Source organism: Symphodus melops (genome assembly GCF_947650265.1).
Source record: "Symphodus melops genome assembly, chromosome: 12".
Classification (NCBI taxonomy): domain Eukaryota; kingdom Metazoa; phylum Chordata; class Actinopteri; order Labriformes; family Labridae; genus Symphodus; species Symphodus melops.
The window spans coordinates 20911169-20936517 of record NC_136702.1 but is presented as its reverse complement, the minus strand read 5'-3'; the positions used below and the strand labels follow the sequence as shown (position 1 = coordinate 20936517).

General features: G+C 40.5%; 1 protein-coding gene across 5 annotated transcripts in view; it reads right to left on the bottom strand.

The window, feature by feature from the left end:
- hdac4 (histone deacetylase 4) overlaps window positions 1–25349 on the bottom strand; it is a 119152-nt gene that overhangs the window by 51144 nt on the left and 42659 nt on the right. For 3 of the 5 annotated variants that reach the window (XM_079357305.1, XM_079357306.1, XM_079357307.1), the window contains one exon: window positions 22266–22328. In XM_079357305.1, the coding sequence (XP_079213431.1) occupies window positions 22266–22328 (63 nt within the window). Of the gene's footprint in view, window positions 1–5508; window positions 5810–16235; window positions 16294–22265; window positions 22329–25349 lie in introns of those variants that run through there. The other 2 variants (XM_079357308.1, XM_079357309.1) reach the window with 2 other exon arrangements.

The window sequence follows — 25349 nt, the reverse complement described above, 5'->3', positions numbered from 1 at the left end:
CACAACTTCACAACATTGACACAGGAAGAAAAAAGAAAGCAAACTAAATCTTTGCCAACTTGAAGGCAGTGATGTAACTGGAAAATGGCATGCTGGGATCAAACATCTTAGTTTTTTTTTTTTTTTCTCATTTCAAATACTGACAGGCTTACATTTTAGGTTTCAAATGGGTTGGTGTAATACGAGCTGGTATGCAGCATGAGCTTAATAGTTTAATTCAAGCTATTTTAAGATAAACCAGATCAAATCGAATTCATGCAACCAGATAATATTTCAATTTGTGCTTGTGATCTAAAACCTCCAGTGCGTCGTTCAGTCTATCTGGTCGATTTCTGCTCCGTAGAGACCCACCTTGCACCATGCCAGGCCCTCTGCCAGTTACCAATACTCTCAAACCAGTGGAGAGCATCTCGGACCTATCAGGGCTGTGCTGTCCCTCTCCAGTGACCAATGAGGTTTGTGATGGAGTTGGAGTTGCTTGCTGAGATAGCCAATGACATCTTTGGTACCGGGCAGGTTTTCAGTGCAGGAGGAAACTTAACACCACCCAACGGGACAGCAGGGAGGAGAGAAAGGGTGTGGTCGGACCAGACATGCTGGTGCTCTGATGCTTGTGTGTGTGTGTGTGTGTGTGTGTGTGTGTGTGCGTGTTACGTGAATCACCACACTTGTGAGGACCTGTCTGACAGCTGGACACTAGAAATGACTACCTTTTCTTTAAAGGCTTAGTTTTGAGAAGATAAAAGAACAAGATTAAAAACTCATTTATGTTATTAACATTATCAAAGTATCTCCTTTAAATTGACCTGTTTAGCTTTAATTATGTATTTTAATCAGTGTTATATTTGATACTCCTGCATGTTCATATGATGTCTCTGTGTGTACATGTGCGTGTTTAAATGATTCCGGGACCTCTGACCAACAAACTTGTTTGTTTCTCACTTCCACATAAACAAGCACATAGAAAGACGGTCACATTAGAGGATGTCAATGTTTGCCATTCTCACTCTGAACCGTGTGCCAATCATCCCTCTTATCCAAACAAAGCCACTGAACCATGGTAAACTCTCCCAACACCAGTCTCTCACATTCGCTGTACATATAGACACACACACACGCACACATGCCTGTCAACTGTTTACTCACATATTTAATGAGCAGTTAACATCAAGGTCACACAAACAAAACCTTTTGTTCAGAGGAACCCTGGCTTCAGCTATTCCAGCACCACGATGCCAAAACATGAATGACGCATCCCTTCAATTAATGCCCTTTTTCCACTGCACACTTTCCCATGTAGATGGGTTCACAGACTCGCCATCCCCGTTTATTCTTAATAGGGCTCCGACTGGCCCCAGTGTTAGCCTATAGGACCCCTCTCACACTATTTATATAAGCATGCCACAGGCTGCACAAAGGCTGTTTGTTTGCACAGACTAATGGAGCTCCAACACACAAATATAGAAAATTAAGAAATGCACACATTCTGTATCATTGCTTTCCCATTCAGCTGGAAGAAATCATACAGCACTTGTGGAAAAACCAGTAAGAATTCTATAGCATCTCACAAATGTATTTCCAATATATTTTTGACCTTTTTTTATAAAAAGAATAAATGATTTCATCAGCTTAAAGAAATGTATCAAACAAAGACATTACACAATATCCTTACGCAAAAGACAAGAAGGTCAAAACTACCCTGATGCTCTATCGTGTCTGTGGCAAGTTGTTCCCTGAAATGTGGTTCTGAAATGAGGGACAGAACCACAAAGCCAAAACGCTTACCAAAACTGTGTCGCCTAATCTGAAAAATGTTTCAACAACTGCTCCAAGCTGTTCGGCTGGAGCCATGCATACAACAGTCAAACACGACAACACGCACGAGAAGAAGGCTTGCACTAACAATCAGCATCTTTGTTTGAACTATTTTGTGTTGTGTCATTTTTGTTTCAACGTGCAGTAGGTTGTGTCTTATTATGTAATCTGGGTGTAAGAATGTAACTGATGTAAGAGGTTATAGCAACTGGGCCAAACAAGTTTCTCCTTGAACAACAATAAAGTTAAATCAAGTTTTTGTTTTTTTTGTTCCCTGCAAACACTGCCGGTCCCTCACAGACCAGTGATCAATGGCCAAACTGCCGGGCTAAAGCAGGGTGACTAATTACAGCCACTTATCCTCAAGCTGAGGGGCTGCAAGTACAGGTGGCACAGAGAGAGAGAGATGGAGAGGAAGAGAGAGGTGAAGTAATCACTCTCCACACCAGCTCCTCAGAGGCTAACCACACATGCTGGCACTTTAACATTCAGCAGAGTGCCCATAAGCATCTGCAGGTTGAGATGTTGGCCCAACTCAAAGGTCTTTATGAACCGGAAATTCATTTGTTTATTTTTGAACGCTATTTGTGATCTGTTGTAGTATTCTCCAGAGGGGGCATTATTTCATGAAAATCTATCATCAATGAGCTTACAGAATTTAAATCATAGTCACAGTAATTTAACTCAAGACACCATTTTACGTTACAAAAATAATAAGTCAGTGTATAAGTGTATAATGTGGCAGTTCTGGCCTATGTGCTGAAAGGATTAGCCCACGAGATCGGCAAATCAAGGGCCTGCCATGACACGATGCTACAGGTTGGCTGTAACATATATCTCCTGTTTTTCTTGTAACTATTAGGCTTAGTTTCATTTTTCCAGGTTAAACCAATATTTTTAAAATAATGATTACAAGTTTGAACAATAATTAATAAGAAAGGGAGGAGAACTGAGCCCTGCTTGAAGAAATAAATCAGCTGTTCCTGTGTCAGTGTATTTGATTGTTACAAGACTGTAACTTTTTTTTTCCCTGCTCTGGATTGTTTGAGGGATTTTTTGTTTTTAAATTGCAGTTGAATGCTTTCGTAGCAAATAGGAAACACATCTGTGTCATGTCAGACTGACAGGTCCTATGCAGCTCCATAGAGTAATATACTGATTCAGTTAAATCCATGAAAGGAACAGCCGAAGCTCTCTGCGTAACATCCCCTCTGAAGCATGTTTACAGTAAACACAGCTTTGTGAGCGTCAGCAGGTAAACAGGGCGACGTGCAGCACCCAGCAGGCTGAAGGCAGTGTGAAGTCATGAGCGCAGCTTACAACGATAGAATGCTTTAAATGAGGCGTGGGACAACGATGCTGAGCCAACTGGAGGAGACGCTGAAAGCTTAGAAAAGTCACTTCTACTCAAGTACAATATCGAAAGGGAAAATCAGTTAAAAACACATCTTATATATCATTTTATATATTTTAAAACAACTAATTGTCATATTAAACTAATGGTGAATCATATTGACGAATTGCTGTGGGAGGACAATGGTTCTAGGACCATTACAGCTTCGATAAACTAAAGTAATAAAAACTGAAATGGTGTTTACTTTGTGAAAACCCCTTCAGAGACAGAAGGGGTTTCTTATAGGGGCCACGATGCAGTGAAATCTGGCTGAATAATTAAAAACTAAAACACAAATTCAGCTGGTGAAATGTCTCCTCTCTTGTCCCTCATCTATTCATCCATCATCCTCTCGCTCCCTCCTCTCATCCCCCTCTGCTCCCTGCTCAGCCTAAGATCATGGATCAGACGGGAGAGGCAGTTATTTATAGACCAGGATTCCCAAGGGAGCTCCTAGCCCCTCTGGGCGTCAATGCACTCAGCCAAAACCCCTGTGCATGTTTAAATCATAGTTCAAGAGGATCTGAGGGAGCACGCTCGTTTAACATTCACAAATAATCAGCAAATGTCATCTCAGAGTGCGATCAAAGCAGAGCTATGCACAGAAAACAGTGAAAGCAGTGTAATGCTAAGAGATTAAGAATATAATGTAATCGCAACACACACATATACAGGCACACACACACACACATTCCAGGTACTGGAAGAGAAGGGAGGCAAACGCCATGGCGACTGGTGGGATAGTGGCCAGTGGTTCGTCGGACAGGGGAGCAGGGGCGGGTCTACAGATGAAGGATGGACCAATCATGTTCTGGGGCTAATTCAGCACATGGCCTGCAAGTGCACTCAGCTCAAGGCTTTACTGTCAGGTCTGGGATGGGTTTGTTCCCATGTTTATGTATACCATCGCTTGTCCCTGGAGCATGCTAGCTGGTTGTTTGGTGTGTCACCACCTCTTTGTTTCTTCATCCCTCCTTTTGTCTTTCTCTGAGGGCAGCTTGTCAATATTCAAAGACTGAACTCACTGGGTTAAATCACTCTAAAGCAACTCACCATCTCATTGAAACCATTTATGTAGAATGTGTTTTAAGGAGCTGATGTGGAGATAAAAACCTGCATATCTGGCATTTTTCACATTTGCTTTTCTACTGGATTCATCACAGCTGTGTGATTTTTTTAGTTAGTTAGTGCTTAAGAGAACTGGGATGCACAGATACAGCTCAGACACACCAGCTAAGCAGACACAGAGAGCCATGCATGGAGCCACATGGTCACACTGCACCTAATACCTAATAATTAAATTATGCAAAAGTACAAAATACAGTGTAAGCAAACTAAAAACACTGGAGATAAAATAAGAAAGAACTCACATGGCACATTTTATCAGGGTCAATCCCTGCAACTGATTAGCTTATTTTCAGTTATGGATTGACTCATCATGCCCAGTGTTTCTGAAAGTTAATGGACTAACCATGCAGTCTTCCTGAGCTCTTTTATGTGTATTCAGGCTTTTGGCGGGTTAAACTCAGTTAAAATCAATTATTTGTCATCAACAGAAGGATAAACATTAACCAAAGCATACATTCAGAAAAGAAGATTCTGCAAATGCTGATCACTGATTGAACATTCATAGACAGTTTAAATGAATTAACAGAGTATTGGGCTCCCAATTCCTTTAATTACTTGAGTAACTGCAGATTCTTATACAACAGTTTTTCATGTCACAGTATTCAGTCTACTACTACAGTGAACGATCAGCTGTTCACATTTCTTTCAAAAATGTATTCTTTTGAAGAGATCTATCACTGTGTGTAAAACTTTTATACTTCTAACACACACACACAGACACACACACACACACACACACACACACACACACACACACACACGGAGGGGGAAAAAAACACACTCAACACACATGTACACAAAAGGCTGTGGGGAGGAACAGACGCAGCCAACTGCCATCTGCTCCATTCAGTTAAAGGCTGCTGAGCGGTGCTGAGCAAGACTCTCCATACATCAGTACCATTCAATAAACACTGCCACTACTCGAAGCTGCACACCCACACAGCACCGACGCACACACACACACCGTCTTTTCTCCAGTGGACGCACACACAGGAAACGGTAACCATAGGCAATATGAGTTCATGTAAACAAATGCATGCATCGAGATCACACATAAACATGCTTACTAAACGTGAAACAACACAGAGAAGCACTACATGACAGAATACACTAACAGATCAAAGTGATTGACAACAAATGGTGAACCGTGAAAGAACAACAAGAGCTCTTACCCATCAGTTGTGCCGAGTTGACTGCTTGTACAGTGCGTTTGTTTATGTGTGTGTCCACGTCTGTTTGTAATGTGCAGGATCTGGGAGAAAGTGTGTGTCTGTAGCCAAAAGTGCTGCTCAAGTGGAACTGAGCTGAAAAGTCCACTGTGGTGGGAAAAACACAGCAGACCAACCTGGCTGTTCTGTGCTGAGCAACGATCTGTGTCCCTCCCTGCCTTTCACACTCTCCGTCTCTCACTCCACGTACGGCTTCTCTCTGTTTCTCTCACTGACGTGCTTCGCTCTGCCCTCCGGCTGCCACTCTCTCTCCCTCCCTCTGTTCTTCTGGTCCCCTCCCACTCTCTCTCTCTCTCTCTCTCTCTCCCTCTGTGACATCAGAGGGCAGTCTCAGGCATGTTGAGCATTTTATGGGAGTCTCTCTCTCTCTGCACGTAACACGCCGACCAGCAGAGAGGCGGAGGGCGTCAGGTTGTAGCCAGCTGATTCTCATTTGACTAGACCGGGTTTTTATGAGACACATCTGCATTGTTTTATGTGTTTTTACTTGTTGCACACACATTTGTGGATCCACTGCATCTAAAACTTCCTACACACCAACAGAGCACACAATTTTTATGAACTTGTCTTGATTGTTATTATCAATGCTTTCTCTGGAAACTGCAAAGCTTTATACAAAAAGGGATAATTACAGATTTGTATGCAACCTATTTTTAGTGCTTTATGTTTGTGAGCAAATTCTGCTTGGAAGCTATATCAAGTATTGTGCACACTTTCAAAAAGAGAAATCAATTTTAGGCTTTAACTTTGAAATTCTGTTTCTTGAGAAAACTAATGGAAAGTTGAAATTGGGTGACATGAAGGATACAGCACTTGAAACATCTGAAGCACAACATGAAGAAAACAGAAGTGAAAAAAGTGACCTTTTGAAAGAAAATTAGAAAAAAAACAAGAAAAAAAAAACCCCAACAACAACACAGACACTGAAACAGCCCAGAGATGCAGGTTTACAGAGTGAGGATGAAAAATGACTTAGTGATGGGGTTTTACTTGAACAATTAAGAGGAGCGATTAGAGTGTTTGCAGGACTCGTCTGTCGAGTGGCATCAGAGTCCACGGATGCGCTCCTCGGAAAAATGACAACGGACATATTTCTGACACTTCAGTGTGAAGTTGGATTCACAGCCAGCAGGAGAGTGAAGTCGGCTTGATGGGACAGACTGCAGCATGTTTACCAGATTAGGTTGAGATGTTTTAAGGGTGGTATTGAGGCCAGTCCTCACAAAAGTAATGTTTCAAAGACTGGAAGACTTGTAAATTAAATCTGACTGTGACAGGAAAAAAGATTCAAAAGATGCTCCACAGCTGTCAATGACATACACAATATGAAAGACACCATACCATATGATATGCATTATTTAACCTGTAGGAATTGTGTCTTGGACTTGAACATGCAGACTACCTCCACAGCACTAAAAAACAATATAAAAGATGTGATCTGCAGTCTAAACAGAAGTTACATAAACAGAAGACAGAAGTGCAAAGTTGTTTCTTTTCTTTTAAAGGTTTCCTGACTCAACTGTAAAACCCCCCTATTGGAAGGATATACAGTCCAAGTTGTTTGGAAAATGTAACTTTAAAGTCGAAGAGGGGAAACAATAAACAGAGGAGGGCAGCACTACTTTCTCTAACTAAGTGAAAGGTGCAAGTCATTAGTTGTAAAGATACATTTTGTTTAGTTAAATCTACAACATCACAGGCTGTACACTTTGAGGAACAAGCTTTACGTTGACTCTGTGACATCACTGAAAAGACTTTATAGACTTACAGCTTAAGATCCTAAAGTCCATTAACTTTCTTCCATGAGTCTCATACATGTTGGTATTTTAGTTTTTCTGTGCCAGAGTGAAAACAAAACTGACAAAACCTTTAGTTGGGTAAACAAAGAAGCAGAGTACCTAGAGTTTAAGAGTTAAAAAGGTGAACAACAGGAGAACTGTATGTCCTGAGACCAGCTTTGGACAACATAAAGTGGGCATCCTTTCACAAATGAACTTCTTTAGTACACTGATCAACACCCTGAAATTATCCAGTGCAGTTTCCTTTTTGACTTATCCTGACTAATTACACCCATGCTTCTGTTACAGATGGGTGTACTATACCTGTTATTAGGTGACGTCAAACAAACCTTCGAAAGAATGAGGTGCAATTAGACCCACCCTACCAGGTAGAACAAAACCAGCGAGTGAGAGAGATGTCAGTAAAGTCAATACACACCTACGCAGTTGAGAAGTTAAATCAGTGACGACACGTGAGAACACCTGAGGGTGTGTGCGAGTCTGAAAGGTGAGCTAAATGGTTATTTATATGTTTTTAAAGGTGCACTATGGAGTTTTGCTAGAGAAAAATAAAAGTTGGAGAAGTGTACAGATTATGTTTTATGTTATATAATAAACAAATACACAGACTTTCCACAGAGAAAAATGTGGTCCTAGGAACACTATGTGAAGATAAAACGTCATATGTAAGTTTTGGTGGGGGGGCCTAAAACAGTGAAAGTGGAACTCTCCTGATAGCCTGTTGGCTCTAAACAATATTGCAGGGACCCATTTATTTTTTCTTCGAGTAAAGTTTGTGTATTCAGTTCCAAAAATATCCCACAGAATTGTTTCACTTCTTCAACTTTTACATTTCACTACCAAATCTCCATATTGCACCTTTAAACCAGCTGGAGTTAGACTTGTTTTGCATAATATGAGGCACAGTCTGATCACACAGCTGTCACTCTGTTCTCTATGACGCATTCATTTACTCTGTTTATTGTAACAAATGTATACATATCAGGTCTTTGTTTGTAGTTTGTGGAAGAAAAAGAAACACTAGCCACATCATCTAAGTTCATGTGTGTACACTGATTTTTTTTTTTTTGCACACATCTCTTTATGTAACTTTTTGTGAGTGTATGGGTCGTCTCTATCTGTGTGTGTTTGCCAGTACTATTTTTGAAGTTCACCATAGAATCCAGGAAGCCAAGTTTTGTTTGATGAGACAACGCACCCACACACCTGGCTGCGATAACAAGCTGTGTTATCAGCTGGCTGTATGGTGTTGACGTCAAAGGCTTAGCAGAGCTTCACACAGCCATGACACTGATAACAATGAATGCTACTGAGCAAAAAACCACGATTACAAACACCCACGCACACAAACACCTCTTTCCTCTTTAGACGCAGAGTAGCACCGATCAGACAGCTGTGACCAGACTGTCAAGCCTGAGCAGAAGAGAACCTCATGAACTTTGAGGTCAAAGTATGTGCCTCCGGTTAGTTGGTTAGTAAAAGGGTCAAAGATCAGTAGGTGGGGAGAAAAAAAATCCTGTACAGGCCTCTGATAGACAGGCAGTAAATTAAATGTTTCTGGCGACAACACAACCTACTTTTTTTTTTTTTTTACTTCCTAAAAACGTACTTACTCTATCAACAGACGTAAAACACACACGGACCACTGACCATAAAATCAGAGACACACTTCAGCATGAAAGATCCATGAAAGCAAGTCAGTGTGTTCACATGGCCTTAAAAAAGTGGATTTGTTGACTGGGTCCACCCAAAACTGGACTTTTTAAAAATGCATGTAAACATGTAAGTCCAGATGAAGTCGTACTACGATGAACTTGTCGAAGTGGAACTCACGCTCAGCAGCTTGTATATATATACATGTCTCAGTAAAGAGAGGAAGAAAACAAGCCCAAGGATACAACATGTCGAGTGCTATGGAACGATTTGTTTTGTGTCAGCTGTTTAGAGTTAAACATGCTATAGTACATAGAAGGCAGGGAAACAACGAGACCATTCAACACCCTGCATGTTAAACGACGATTCAACCTTTGGAACTGTGCCACGATCGTCAATAAACTCTTCTGATTAGCATTTTTAAAGCACTTCTTTAAAACAAAGAAAAAAATGTATGAAGTCATTAAGCAACCATAAAAAAGGTCATGTAAGTGAAGCATTTGCGACGAACTCCTTCCCTCCGGCAGGCTCTACGGATCACTGTACGCCAAAACAACCCGTCATAACAACAGTTTCTTCCCCCAGGCTGTCACTCTGATGAACGCAAAACAGTCACAGAGTGTCAGACCTGCTGCTGTAAAATAACTCTGGAACTAAACTGTCACTGTGAATGTACAGTACATATATCATTTCATTTAAATGATCATATATTCACACTCTATTATGTAAATACTGTAAAAGATAACTCCCTCATGTTTACTTCATCATGCTTTTGCACTACTCACCACTATTATCTTATTTACTCTTGTACAAATCAGTCTTTAATTACCTGTTTATATTCTAAGCTAATTATTATTATTTAATGTTTACATTGTACAGAGTCTACCGAAGTTAAATTCCTTGTGCATTAAACATACCTGGCCAATAAAGCTGATTCTGATAGGTAGGTCTATGGAGAAGCCAGTTGTTAGAGTGTGGTTTTTGGCCTTTTAGAGTGATTATTTTACTGTGTTGAATCAGAGTTGATTTGTGTGATGACTTCCCTGAATGTGATCTGATGCATTGCATGTTATAAATGGTGACATACCGTGAATCATTAAAAGCCTTTTTGATGGTGTTTTGGTTGTTTTGTGCATTTCTATTCGGTCTTTACACTCGGGACTTTCTGCCAACACGCATTGGAAGAGAGAAGTGATGTTGTATTGACACGTTGTTTTGTTTGATGAAAGTGAGGGTGCTACAGTAGAGAGAGAGAGGGGTTGTAAATGTGCCAAAGATAAGACAGTGAACTTCTATTGTGGCAGAGGGCTCGTGCAGGTTATTTGCTATAACCAATGAGAGAGCCAGACGAGGCGATAAGTGAGCATATCCGAGATAAATAGCTCATGTAGCTATCTGCATCAGACTCAGCGTGCACTTGTGCCTTAAATAATGCATGTGGCATAATGATTGCAAGGCATGCTGAAATACAGAGTGTGGCAGCCAGGCAGACAGGCCTGATGAATAAGTAATGGACGGCATCCGCCTCTCAATGTACACACGTGCACACAGACACACACACACACACACAGAGCATCCATGCAAACCATAACCACAGGCTGGTTCACGCTTATTTTTGTACCTTCTTATGCTCTTGTCCCCCCCTCCTCCCCCTCCTCAAAGTGACAGGGGGAGTTGAAGGGGGTGGAGGGATGCTTTTTTCATCCGTCTCCCCTGGGGACCCCAGACCTGACTCCAAATATGTGAGGTACTGGGTCCTTTATTATTGATTTGGGTTATTTATAATACACACACTCACTGCAACCCCTCTCTACATCTCTGAATCCCTCCCTCCCTTTCTCTCACACTCTCTTTCTTCCCAATGATTACTATCTCTGGAAATCTGAACATACACAGAGTGAATTTACTCTCAGTACTATTCCGAGCAATCATTAGACTTTTTATAATGAAGCTTTTCTATTACTACTTTTCTCTGTTGAACTATAAAAACAGATTCTGTTTTGAGTTTCTTATACAAATCACAACATTCAGTTAATGCGGAATATGAAAACCCGACCGCACAGTACACTGATGATTTCATACTGCAATAACAACACAGCTGAAGTGTAGAGAACGTATTCTTTTGTGCCTAAATCGTGTACTTTCTCCCTTGAATATAAAGCCAGTAATACTTAGCAAATACAAGGAAGAAGGATTGAAGTTATCAAATCATATTTCTTCTTTTTTTGCAGATCAGCACAAGAGAATCAATCTGCAGTGTTATAGGTCAGTGTTTTCAGCTTTCAGGTTTGCTCTTAAATTATTTCAGTATGCAAGTTGAAATAAAAGCAAGGCAGAGTGCACTCCTTCTTAAAGAGAAGAACTGACTTAGAAGATGAACACTCCTTTTATACATCGCTCCATTTCAAAGATTCAGCAACATGGCCTCAGGACTCAAAGCAGAAGATTCTTTGACCTAAGTTGCTCCATTCAGAAGAAGAAGGTGTTTACAGTGATTAGTGTTTTGTTGTGTTTGTGTTCGTCTGCTCTGCTCTGCTTTGTGCGTCATGTTTCTATGAAAAAGTGGATAGGAATCAGTGTTGCAGCCACACAGACAAAGACATTTGGCTGAGTGACAATAAACTTGATTGTTGTGAAGCAGCTACGGTAAATCATCTTTGGAACCAAGCGCCTGTCCCACAGGGCTGTGGACCATTTGTTTATGAGAAGAGTTGAAGAAAATACATGGTTATAAACAGTGGATTGATCTGTCAACTTATAGAGGCCAAACTGTTTAGTTATAAAATATGAGGAAATCAGAGACAAAAGAAAGGCAGATTTAAATCAGGAACATTTGTTTTTATGCTTTTACGGTCACATGAAACTTCCAGACTGTCCGTGGCCATTTGGGGAATTCCATTGATTTTATCGCTGCTAATAATATAAAAGAAGTCTAATTTTTTCTGTCTGAAGTAGTTTGTATTTTTATTAAACCTCACAATAATGTGTTTAATATCGAATGCAGTGCAAGAAGATTAAAAAACAGCACAAACAGGAAAAAGCAGGAAGTAATGTCCAGTCCTGCAGTTCCTTGAGTGTCCACTTGAGACTTGCTGCAAAAACCAAGGAATCCAGAAAGAACCAATATTAAAATGCTCTTTCTGTATAGGGGATTTTGTTTTTTTTACAGAATGTTACAATATTTGATGATTTAAACATGAGGGGTAAGTTTTAAGTGGATATTGTAAGAAGAATGGTTGATTTGACTGATGTGTATGTATGTTGTAATTGTCTGCCTGAAATTTATCTAAAGTTGGGTGATGATAGCTTTTCCAATGTGGTGACCGCCATCCATTGGCTTCCAAACGCATTTTTAGAAACCATTGCGGGACATCGCTGAGACTACCTCTATGTTGTATAAGGTCTATCAGGAAAAGCTAATGTGTTACAGACCAGCGGACACTAATATGGTTAAAGCTATATTTCTTCTGATGTGATCAAACCAAAATTTACGGTTATTAATTATTCTAGAAGATTGGCAGAAAATGAATCGAGGTCTGATCTTGACTTCTTGGGATTTTAGCAGTACTGCTTGTTCCTCCGGACCCTATTCCTAAATTTACTCTCTCCAGTCACAAAAACCATCAAACCAACAAGCAAATAAAAGGTTCTATGGCTTTTTGTGACACTTTTTGATTTGCTAAAAGATAGAAGCCCATAAAACTCATCCACAAATTCAGAAAACACAGGTTTGAAAGGCTTTCTATTGTTATACTATAAGTATTATTTAGCTAAATGTGTGCTCATATGTAAAAATGTTCATAGGCAAGAATGATCTGTTTGTAGAATCCTGCCAAAAAAGGTACATGTGCAAATTCAATACCACAAAAAAAAAGAGACGGTTCTCAGATCCTCGGACTGTTTGGGTAAAACAAGCTCTCCAAAAATACCCAAAACAAGAATCAACTCCAGACTGTTCTAGGAAAAACCTCAAAGCATCAAAAGCTTAGAAACCAGCTTCCTAAAAAACCCAGACGAGGTAAGACAAAGAGTTGTTTTAAGGGAGCATGCTTCTGTGGGGAGCTCCATTCATTCATATTTTACGCCCTCTCCTTCCGTCTCAATGGTAATGCTTTCACAGTCTGCTCTGAGTTTGCAGCAGACAGAGAGCCATTAGCTGTCGGCGATGCTAAACTGAAGTTATGAGAGATGTCAGCTAACCACAGTGATCCAAATGCACTTCAAATCTCATGGGTCACGGGAATGCCCCAGTGCTCTAAACCAGACTCAACAGATTCTTATGTACAGCGAGGATTACACTGGGCTAAAATGGGCTCCACCAATAAATCCTGGAGATGTACACAACTATAGAGGTATAAATGATATAACTGGAAGCCACAACATAATAAAGAAAGAAGAGTTCAAGTACAAACTGTAAGGAATTAAAGGAGTCATAGAGCGAGTGAAAACAGCTAATCTGAGAAACGATTTGGAGATTTCTTTAGAGATTGGCAGAGTTTTCTTACATGTGAACAGGTCTCTTTGGTTGTTTTATGGTGCACTAGCGAGGCATGTTTATTCTGTCATTCAGTAATTAAAAAAGACACAGTCTATTGTTGAGCTGACTTTTCCACTGTGCCAAAGTGTAATCTCAATGACTTCTTGCAACATCAATCTCCTCAGAAAACTGGTATAAATGACTGAAGACAAATATGTATAGTGTATGTCTTCTCTGTCAGGAGTGTGTGGGTAAATGCAGTCTATTACTGCTGTCCATCTTGTAGCTATTATGGCTGTGGGCTTGGCTCTAATGAACTCCTCTTCCCGGATGAGGAAAAGGCCGGCCTCTGGTCATGGTGGCGTTGTTGGCCAGGAGCGAGCAGAGCCCCTTGTGAGTGTAAAGCAAAGGTCTAAACCCTGGAGTGGTCATCCATAATAGATAGCTTCTAGAGAACTCCTCTGGAATCATATGGTCTTGCCTGGGCTTTTAAAAAGCCTTTACAAAACACACCTCTGCATTAAGTAGGTGTAAGAGGAAGTGAAAAGCCAAAGTGAGATATACATACAGTATATCTAGCTGTTTAACTTCAGCACATAAACAAGACAGAGGTAAAATCGATATATTAGGAATACCTAACTTTGTCTCACACATCAGCCTTGACTTGTAGAAGGAGCAGCCAATGGAAACCATAGTATGTTAACATCCAGCAATAATGATCAGGAGCACTTACTTTCTCAAATAAAGGGAATTTAAGAGCTGGTCTCTTACATTTCAATTTCAGTCTCTTTCAAAAATTCAGAACCATTTACGGACAGTTTTCAGATTTTTATATCCTCACATTTTGCAGAACAGCTCATGACCGACAAAGTGGGAGATTTCCATAGCTGAAGGTGCTGTAGTACTCCCACAGTAGGTTATTGTTTCAGGGTTATTGTCACTGCAACATGTGAAAGGGCATTAAAAAGAAAAACTTGAGAGTTGAATATACAAGAAACAGAGTTCCCTCATAACTGTTCCAGGCTTTTACCTGCTGCCGTTACACATTCATCCATTCATACTATTTGATAAGAGTGCAGGCTGCTTAGAGTGCAGGTCAACTGATTCTGACATTGGGTTTAATGTGCAGCCAACCTGGACATTGTCGAGCAATTTTCAGGAGTGCGAAAGAGGCTTTAAACTCTTTAAAAGAGCTAAAGCTTTGATACAAAAGAAGTAACTTCACAGAGTAAAACTTAACAAAAACACTTTGTTAATTCATTTGAAGACAGAACACAGATTTGATTTATATTTGAAAAAAAGCATCCCAATCCAATCAGTGCTGCAATTTGATTGTGTTTCAGGTACTTCTGTAACTCACTGTCAATCTGTACTGAACACAATTTACAATCATTTCAATTTCCAAATCTAAAGAGTGTGTATTCATGCAAGCACATTACAACAAATATAACTCCACACTCCAGACAACTAGGTCTGAGCCAGCCAGCCAGCCAGCCAGCCCGGCAAAACTCACCAGGCCATATATAAAATTCATGACAGGGTAACATGGTAAAACCATTTTCTCCAAACCACAAAAGCTCAAACCTTATTCTACCACACACAGTCTGGGTGATGTGGCTGTCAGGGAAATGGCACTGAGGCAGACAAAGTAGGTTAAGGCATTGCCTGTTCTGCTGGAAGACAAAAACAAGTCTGGCTCTTCTTAAGGCCAAATGGGAAAAGTGGGCATGTGAGTGTGTTTGTGTGTGTGTCTAGTGTTGACATGAAGGCCACAACCTTAGGGTATGTCTGCAGATATAATCAGACACTAGTAAACTGTATTTTTTTTTTCCTTTCATAACTCAATCAAACCTGATTTCACCCCTGCTCCTTGACGTCTTTCGGTTTTGATTTGGCACAGAATAAAAAAAAAGGTCAGCACATGAGTTAACTGACTGATTGTCTTTTTGGACCTCACTTATACAGATTCAAAGCATGTTAAGACCACTTGTCATATTCACCTTTTTACACTAATTCAACACACTTCAACATGCAGACAGTAGAAAAGATTGAAACGCCAACCGTGTGATTGAGACCCCTAAAATATTCTGCAGTGTCTTCAAAGCTTGGCAAATAAAATCCACTTCACTAAAGTAGTCAATTGGCTAATTTTTTCAGTTGTAAATGCAATTTAAAGAAAATATCGATACGTTTAGGTGCAGTTCAGGACAGACGTTTGGAAACAATCCTTAGGCAATGACTTTGACAGGGTTTTTATTGTGTGTGTGTGTGTGTGTGTGTGTGTGTGTGTGTTTTTCTTAAGTGTGTCTTAGCCTGATGGTGGCAAAGAAGAAAAGAAGCAGCTGCCCACTGACTCCTGCCTGCACCAAACTGGCACCAGTCTGCTGCACACATGCCAGGTCAGGGAGTGTGTGGGGGCGGTAGGGGGCTTTGGGTTCCCATCTGGGGAATTGGCACAAAGGCTTGAGGGGCATGTGCGCTCCCTGGTGAGAGTGTGTGTGTGTGTGTACACAAAACAGGTAATCTTCAATTAGGAATAAGTGACAAGTCAAGCAGGTGTTGATTATTTCTGTTAGTCTTAGGGTTTAGGAAGGAAAAAATCAATACAATCTATTGGTTGGTATTTGTAACACAAAAGTGAAAATATGCTGAAAAGTAAAATGTGTTATCATATCAGCATTGCACAGGATATTGGTCATTTTTTTTTCTTCTATGATTAAAAATAAAATGTTTTGACTCACCATAGATACTACTTTTCCTCAGGGAAGTCTCTCTTCCCCTTGAGATTTTAAACATCAACTGCAGCAAAGGCAAGCAAAAAAAGAGAGTGTGGTTGAGAGAACGGGTACGGAAGTGGACCCAATGAATTTTCCTGCCAAGTTCCCCAAATCTCTGCTCTGTACATGTAAAGGGACATGTCCTACACAAGCACAAACACACATATTTCAGTGTCAGGATTAAGGTCAAGCACACACACACACACACACACACACACACACACACACACACACACACACACACACACACACACACACACACACACACACACACACACACACACACACACACACACACACACACACACACACACACACACACACACACACACACACACACACACACACACACACACACACACACACACACACACACACACACTAGTGGGGAGGGAGGCAGCGGGGGTCTGGCTGTCGCACAAGTGTCTACGCACGGTCATAGTGACCTACAGACAGTGTCCTCTGGAACACACCTCACTCTTCATCTCTGGCATTTCAACACTAATCCTTTCTTTAAACTGATTTTCCAATTGCTTCTCTTCATGTAGTGGGTCTGTTATTAACAATATAATACACAGCAAATCACCCACATGAGGAACATTCAGAGAGATTCAAAGCAAGGAGGAAAAAATTGTGAGTGAATAGGGTGTAATCCCAGATTTCACAAAAAGTGTTGACGTTTTCAGTAATTGCAAGATGAAGATTTCCCTCTATGTCAATATTTAAATAGGTAGGAAACAAGATGATAGTATGAATAATGAAAATGAAATTTAGATTGAGAAGGACATTTCGACTCTCGTCTTAAAAAAAGTTATCTGGATGTTATTTTGGGCCAGAGATTGTCCAATGTCATCGCAACATGATTTCTAAAAGCTTACAATTGGTCAAAATGTCAGGCCAACCACCACAAAACATTGCATTGGTGTAAGTGACTTTGACAAAAGCCGTCAATGCTGATTAAATATTGTGTTTAAGTTGTAATGCAGCCATTGGCCACTTGCCAGGGCTTTAGCTCCAGCAAATGGCCCGATATCAACCAGCAGGAGCAGCAGAGTTTTGCAGTGTATTGATCCATAAAAAGTCAGAAAAGTTGTGTACGTTTTTTCAGGTTATGGCTTTTAAAGCTGAGAATTGCATAGCCACATTCAGCACAGGTACAAAGATTACCAGTAAGGAGGACTCAAAGGCTGGTGGAGCCAGCACTGATAACGTTAGCCACACCCGGCAGACCACCTTAACATTATTTATTTGTTGACATTTTTGATCCCGCTCATTCTGTAATGTTATCACACTTCATGACAATTATAACACAAGACATATTTCTTCTCAACTTAATTCAATGTTCTATGTTTTCTTGACTATGGACAAGTTAACTCATCTCACTTTACATTTCCATTTAACCAACTGGGGAATTAGTCATCTCCACTAAAACTAGTGATATGAGTTTTGGTTTACATGGAACCCCTGTCTATAGTCCTGTGCTGATCATTCAACCGAAGCAGACTTTATCAATCATTAACTGCGGTTGCTCTGTGACTGTAATATTGGAGCTGATGGATGAGACGCCCAGAGCCATGACAAAGTGTTTGTGTTAGCCCTCTTTGGAATGAGAATACATAAATGCATGAAAACATGGCTATATGCTGCTGTTTCAGTGGTTAAAACTGGGTGTAGTGGTGTAACGAGTGGAACAAATCTTCTTGAAATATAACTGGAATGACTCTGCTGAACAGTACTGATCTTATCAAAAAAGAAAGAAAAAGAAGATTTCTACCCTGTATTTAAAAGTTTTACCATATAAAGCAGCTACCCAGTATATCAGCTAAATGTGCAGACCTAGCATGTAAAATAAGAGGCCAAGTGAGCACAGAAATAGCATCTCATACTGAGAAATACAAGTGGAGTTGAGTGCAAAAGCAAGCGGGAGGGCTGGTAATGTGTGAGTGAGGGAGCGAGAAGAAGATTTAAGAGAAATAAAGAGAGAGCGAGAATGAATTTGGCATAACCCAAAAGTATGCTTCTCTCCACTTTTCGTAATTTCCTTCCCAGAGTTTTGAAATGGTAATGAGCCTGCTGATATTTGCATAATGTGCCTTTCCTCATCCCTCTTTTTCTGCTCATCCACCTCTGCTCCTGCTCTCCTCCCAGGTCGCTGTCTCGCAAATCCTAATTCAACGAGGCTTCATTGGCTTGACCGCATCAAAATGCGGTACTGCCAAAGCCCATTTAAAAGGCAGAGACAAATGTGTCTCATTGTTTTCACACTTTCCTTCATTCATTGGACTAATTTTACCTTTTGCTCACTCCCTCTCCTTCTATCTTGGCTGCGCCGATATAATTAACAAGTTTTAATAAGGATGAGCAGTTCATTCAGAAAATAACAGAAGCTGACTACCAGGGTCTGCTTCTTTCTGTGGGAACAGCTCTCCATCCTCGTCTCCCAGCTTGCACCCTGCCTCATTTTCTGCTAAGCTTTAATATCAGCTCAGTGCAGACTGAAAACGGACATGTGCACAAAGCATTATTACTAAAAAAAAAAAAAAAAACCCACAACTGTCACGTTTTTGATGATCACCAACCTAGCTCACCGTTCTGTGATGAAAGAAGCCAGAAAAAGACCTCTGACAATCTCAACAACACTTCTGGTCTACATTATCCTTCTTTCTCTCCTCTTTTTCTCTTATCCTACTTTCTCAATTTGCCTCCCCCTCCCCTCTTCCTCATCACTTCTCTCACCTTCTCCTCACTCCTCCTCACTCCCTACAGTGTCTGTGCTTTGACAGTCATGTGTGAGTGGAGCGTGGGCTGCTGCTAATTTGTGCAGAGTGGGAGAAAGCTGTTTTGGCTTGGGGAGAAAAGAGCTTAGTTTAGGCTGTACGGCGGGATGGATGGAGAAACGTGCTTCGCAAACACACACAAACACACACATCTATCAAAACATGTTTATCTGCGCTTTACATTGGGCTCATTCTCCTCGTGTCACATGTACATTAAGGGATACAAGCAGATGCTCAAACCCACATTGCCGTGTATGTGTGGAAGTGATTCTGAGAGGTGCTGACTTCTGTTCCTCTTACCGTACCTCCTCCTGTGTATCATTTAGTCATCCTGCTTAATATGCACCCAAATCTGTCTCCATCACCCAGCCGTCGTCCTCGTCATCATCCTCCTTCACCTCACTCTTCCTCTTTATCAATTTGTTCGAAATTGCCGTTTTCTCTGACTGACATGTATTCTACTTTTATGAGGGGGAACTTCTCTTAATAAAGAATGCACGAAAACACACAAAGAACCAAGGATTTTAGGGTCACCAGCGTCGGCTCCAGCTGTTGCCTTCTTATTCAGTCCTGTTTTGTAATAGACTAATAAACCAATAAAGGACACACACACACACACACACACACACACACACACACACACACACACACACACACACACACACACACACACACACAGGAAGTGTTACTGAGGCTCTTGGCACCCACTTAATTAATTCTAACACGTCCCATGATTGTGTTCACACAGCATTGTAGTGTACGTATTCCAATAAAATGTTGTTGTCTTTTTTTGGCAGGCATTTAAACATTTTGTTATTATTAGGGCTGTAACAAATTCTGAATTTCTAAGTGTCATTTGATTGACAGGCTGGGTCTGATGGGCTATAGAGGTACACAGTAACAGTTCTGATCTAGATGCCTTTGCTGTAGCTTTATTTTCTAGTTATAAGTCTGCAGTTTCTAAATTTAAGAGCAAGTGATGCATTCATTTTAACATTAACTCTATACCCTTAGTATAAATAAAGAAATGTAATGAACATTTGGACTTATGAAAACTCTTTAAAGAGAGCAAAAGTACGAAAAATAGATTTGAAAACTTAAAGGATGATTTTGAAACTTTTGTTAACCAGTCAATGTCGCCCTTGAACACAGCCATGAAACCAAAACAAACTGCTGTTTGTCATCACCTATGCCACACTGAATCCTCGGCTCTCCTCCAGTGACACACCACACGTGTTTGAACTAAGGAGTTATCAAACTGGAACGCACCATAAGGAAGCACGGAGCGCAAGCGGTGGACAAAATTGTCGTTTTCTTGAGCTGCATTGTTGTGCAAGCAGGCTAATGCTAAAGCACTCTTTGGTTTACTCGAAGCTTCACACTGTGTGTACATTTACACAGAATGACTGTGATCTAAAAATGTTCCATGCCGTTCCTTTAAAGCAGTGAGTACAGTATGTTATTCTTCTCTTCTATAGTCCGTCACTTAAGCAGATTTTAAACGTAAGGAGAGGAGCTGACCAGATGTTTCATGTAAACACAGCTCAGACAACATCACAGACAGTGAGACTCGTGCGTCACACTCATTGTAGACAGTCATGACTCGGAGAGATATTTTAAGGAGGATAACCTGGATTTCTGCTGTATTTATGTGTAAAATATCACACATTCCTCCTTTACATTAGAACTGAATGAAACAGATGAATAGCATTTCTACATTTGCATCCTCCAACAGCCACTTGTCATAATGTGTTAAAAAGAGGAGCTTTTGTAAAGTTCAAATATCCTACTTTAAACACAATGCAGCACAGTGTAGGATTTGTCTGTCTTGGTATCAGAGGTTTTTGGGAGGACTTTTAAAGTCAGGACTTTTCTTTTCACGTCCAAGTCCAAGAAATTACACTTTCAATTATAAGCCCAAGTGTTCAGTTCAAGCAACCATTCTTTCTATATTTCTGAAAAGCTGTCAAAAAGACTCCTACCGAGGATGAAGTAGCTTTAAAGGAGGGTGAATATGTGCATAACTTGTCTGCGAGCACAGAAACATGCTATTAACAGACGAAGGCTTCAGGTCTTGGCAAGCGATCTCTGTGACATCATCGCTGCATCAGCATTTCCTCCTGCCACATGGGACCAACATACCGCTTGTGGGTTGATGACATGCTGATGTGGCGTGATCATCCCACGTTCCTGTCAACAAGAGCGTGAAGTTCCAACAAACTGTCTCCTCTCACTTGTACTTAGGCCCATGTGCAGTGTGACTTCTAAAAGGAGACTTTCTCTGAATAATACATTGCCATTTACTAAAAACAAAGTGCAACGTCAGTGGGTGGAAATGATTACATACTCAAGAGTAAATGATAAGTTTCCTCGTACTGACGGTGTGTGTTTTCTGAGCCGTGCATTAGCAAGCTAAGGCCAACCACGTTATCGCCAAATCACAAACCACACTGATGTTCTGCATCACCTGTGGTGCATTACACAGCAGTTAACCAGAGGACATGACTGCATCCATCACTCAGCTCAGAGAGAGAGCATCCCAACAGGCTAAGAGCAGGGAAGCACCTATAAATAAATGAATATCTGGTGCTTATGTGCTCTGGGTTTTCCAGAGGTCACTTATAAAGAAGTTTCAGAATGGCCAGCATGGCTGTGGATTTTAGGGATATGACATTATAAGATGTCGTACTGGTCGCCCTGTATGCTCAGCCACATCAGCCTCACTAACGTGTATTTTTCCCAGTCAGTTTGCTTAAAAGAGATTTTTTTTCCCATCTTATTTAATATCAAATAAACCCAGTCAAAGTGTAGTTGTATTAAAGAAGATACAGTGTGGTCTTACTGGTCTGTGTTTTTTTTCGCATTTGATTTGATTAAATAAAAGCTCTCAACTGTACATCCTTCAGTCTACAGCAGGGTGCCTGAACATAGCCATGGTGCTTTCCTTCTTCCTCCCCTTTTTTAGTTAGACCAGAGCATCCTTTCCTTACTGATTGTGTTTTCTTCAATTTATCTACCACAATTTACAGTAAGTCCCACAGTCAGCATTCACTGCTTTGAAAATCATGGCGGTTTGCATTTGAGAAATATTGATTTTTCGAGGTGATGGAAGGTAATCATTTCTGCCGTGACTTCCAACAATTTCAACTCCATCCATCAGTTGTTCAGCTCACAAACAGCATGTCTCCAACAAGCAGACATGTAAATGTAAACTTACCGAAATGGTTGTTTGCAGGCGGTTTAAGAAGTTCCAACGGATGATCCTTGCTGGTCAAGCTACCTGTTAGAGACGAGAAAAAAAAATGTTTTAATGTGGTGTTCAGTATCAAAACCAGCAGCTGATTTATGCAAAGCCAGCTATGGCCAACTACGTTATCTACAACATATGTGTTCAATGCACAAGAAAAAGGAGCTATGGAGGAGCAGACCAGAATATGGAGAAACTAAAAGGCTGAAAAAGGGAAATAAGTATTTTAAAGTGACAAGAAAAAGACTGAAGTTGATGATAGCTTTCCAGTAAAGTCGGAGACAGAGAAAGATGATATTCAAACCAGGTTAAGCAAAGAGATCACTGTGAATTACTGTTTCAGAAATGCACACAGACAAATCTTCTATTTCCCCGAATCCCTATTATCTCCAAAAACTGCAGCAACAATTTAAGACCAAACTACTGCAAGTCTTCACAATTAAGTTGAACGGACTAAACGTGTCTGAAGCTGGAGGAAACACAATTTCCCTCCCTACACAATGTTGAACACAATGTAGAGGCCTGATTGACAGGTGGTGTGATGTTGAGAGCTGAACTGGATTTGGATCCGTATAGAAACACTTTTTGTTTGGAAATGAAACCACGACAAATATTTGAATATATTCATTTACATGTATTACACATAAGTCATACATTCAAGGCACAATTTGTCTATGAGATAGAGCAGTAGATGCTGTGTTCTGCAAACATCAGTTTATCCTAAAGAGTGGCAGCTGGTTGGGATGGTGGGGTCAGTATACTCCTGCATATTTCTAACTTGCCTGTACTCGGTGGATGTCAGGCAGTGCAGACACAGTGGGAAGTATTCAGAGTGCAGTTAAGAATCTTTACGAAGAAAGGTTAAAAAAAACAGACAACTTTTTAAAAAAGACAGCAACACTACAAAACTGGCAGAATATCTGTGTCCATCACCACCAGCATGTAAACAGTGGACACAGACAGACGTGAAGAAAGGCAGCTAAGTGTGTAGAAAAGGGAAAATGTGAGCGGAGGCCATGTGCTGTGTCACACATGAACAAGCACAAGCACACGACATACCCACCACTACTATGGATTTTATTTTTCTGGGTTGCTAGGCGCTATTTTCAGCCTTAGCAGACTGCTCCATGATTAATACATGATGGAGGGAGGGGCTGAATTAAATATTCATATCGAACACACAAACACACACTGAATGCATTCAATATTAAACTCCGGGCAAAGCTTTCTTTGTTTCTCTTACTAAAAGTAGAAAACAAAAACCGAGAGCAGGAAAGCAGACAAACTCACCAAAGTCACATCCTTGTCTGCAGAAAGAGAAGAAGAGACCTTACAGAGACTTTCCCCAGAAGAGGACATAAAGAATAAAATAGACTAAACAAGTGTAGCGATTAGAGTTTTACAGTATATGAAGGCTGAATGTGTGTGTGTGTGTCTCTGTGTGTGCACATCAGTAGGGTGGCAGTGGCAGATGGAGGAAAGATGACACCAGAGTTTGATAGGCGAGAGACAGGCCAAGCAATCACACACACACACACACACACACACACACACACACACACACACACACACACACACACACACACACACACACACACACACACACACACACACACACACACACACACACACACACACACACACACACACACACACACACACACACACACACACACACACACACACACACACACACACACACACACACACACACACATACCTCCCATTAGTTGCATATACTGATTGCCACCTTTATTTTTCGTTTGAAGCACATACTCACATCCAGTTAAACGGTTGTTGGCACAGAAGGTATACAGAAACAGAAGGAAGAATGTATGGATGTGTGTAATTATCTGTGTGTGTACAGGAAACATTTTTCATGGAAAGCAGGCAGGTTTATTGGCGGTCCAGCCATGACCGAGCTCAGCAGATGATGACCTCCAGCGCCTGGAGAGGAAGACAGGTCAAGTGCTTTCTGCCTTAGCACACAGTGATGAGAGAACATCGCCATGGTTACCACAACAAACAAATATCCAGAGTGAGGTAGGGGACACGCTTGTACGAGGAAGGAACCATGTTCTTTTAAGTGGAGATGCATTACAAGTAAAATGCCTTATAAACTAATAAAAGCTCTCTTTCAAAAAATCTCTTCAGAGGTTTAGGTAAGAAAACTTTTTAATAAGAAATGTTCATATAAATCAGTACACTTTAGTAGGTCACTTTTAGGATGAATGATAATGGGGTTGGGAGGAAAGCAGGAGGAGCAACCATTCCTCCTCCCTCTTTATGCATTTCAGCCTTTTTGTTTTTGGACATCGTGATGATAGCCTGACTTCCATGATATCCCCTCCACACAAAACTGAATATGAATTTAGAAACTGAAGCTGTCCCACTCTCAAAGAGCTGTGAGTATAACCTTAAAAGATAATTTATTAACATTATTAACTTGTCATTCACCACCCTCTCTCCCTGGTTTCCAACCATATCCACTTTCATCCACAAAAAACCCTTATTGTGTTATTAGAATTCATGCAAACTGAGCATTTAGTTTAGTTTCTTCTTTCCATTATTTAAAAATCTTTAACAGTAAAAAAAAAAAAAAAAGAGTAAGAAACACACAATTCACAAATTTAAAAAATGAAAATGACCAATAAAATCTGCACCTTATATGTCATATATTGTTTGTTAATCTGTAGGTTTGGTGTTTCCTTTATGAGTTCCAGTCATTTAATTATCCAAGCAATCTCCTACTCCAACCTTTACCTCTTTGCAGCTAGTGCTTGGAGAAAAGTCTATATAACAAGTGTTAGGGGTTATCATCTGGGAACAATGAGTGTTAGTGCAAATTAATGGCAGTTAGATCTGTATTTTGTTTCCATATTTTAGTTTGGGCTGATAACACCGCTATTCAACTAACCATGCTTCCAGCACGTCTAAATAAATACCTTTCAAATTGGTCAATGGTATAAATGTGTAATCCAACACAATCCCAAACTACTGCTCATCTTTACATTATCTAGCTCCTGGTTTAATATACTCTAAGTCATAGTGGTT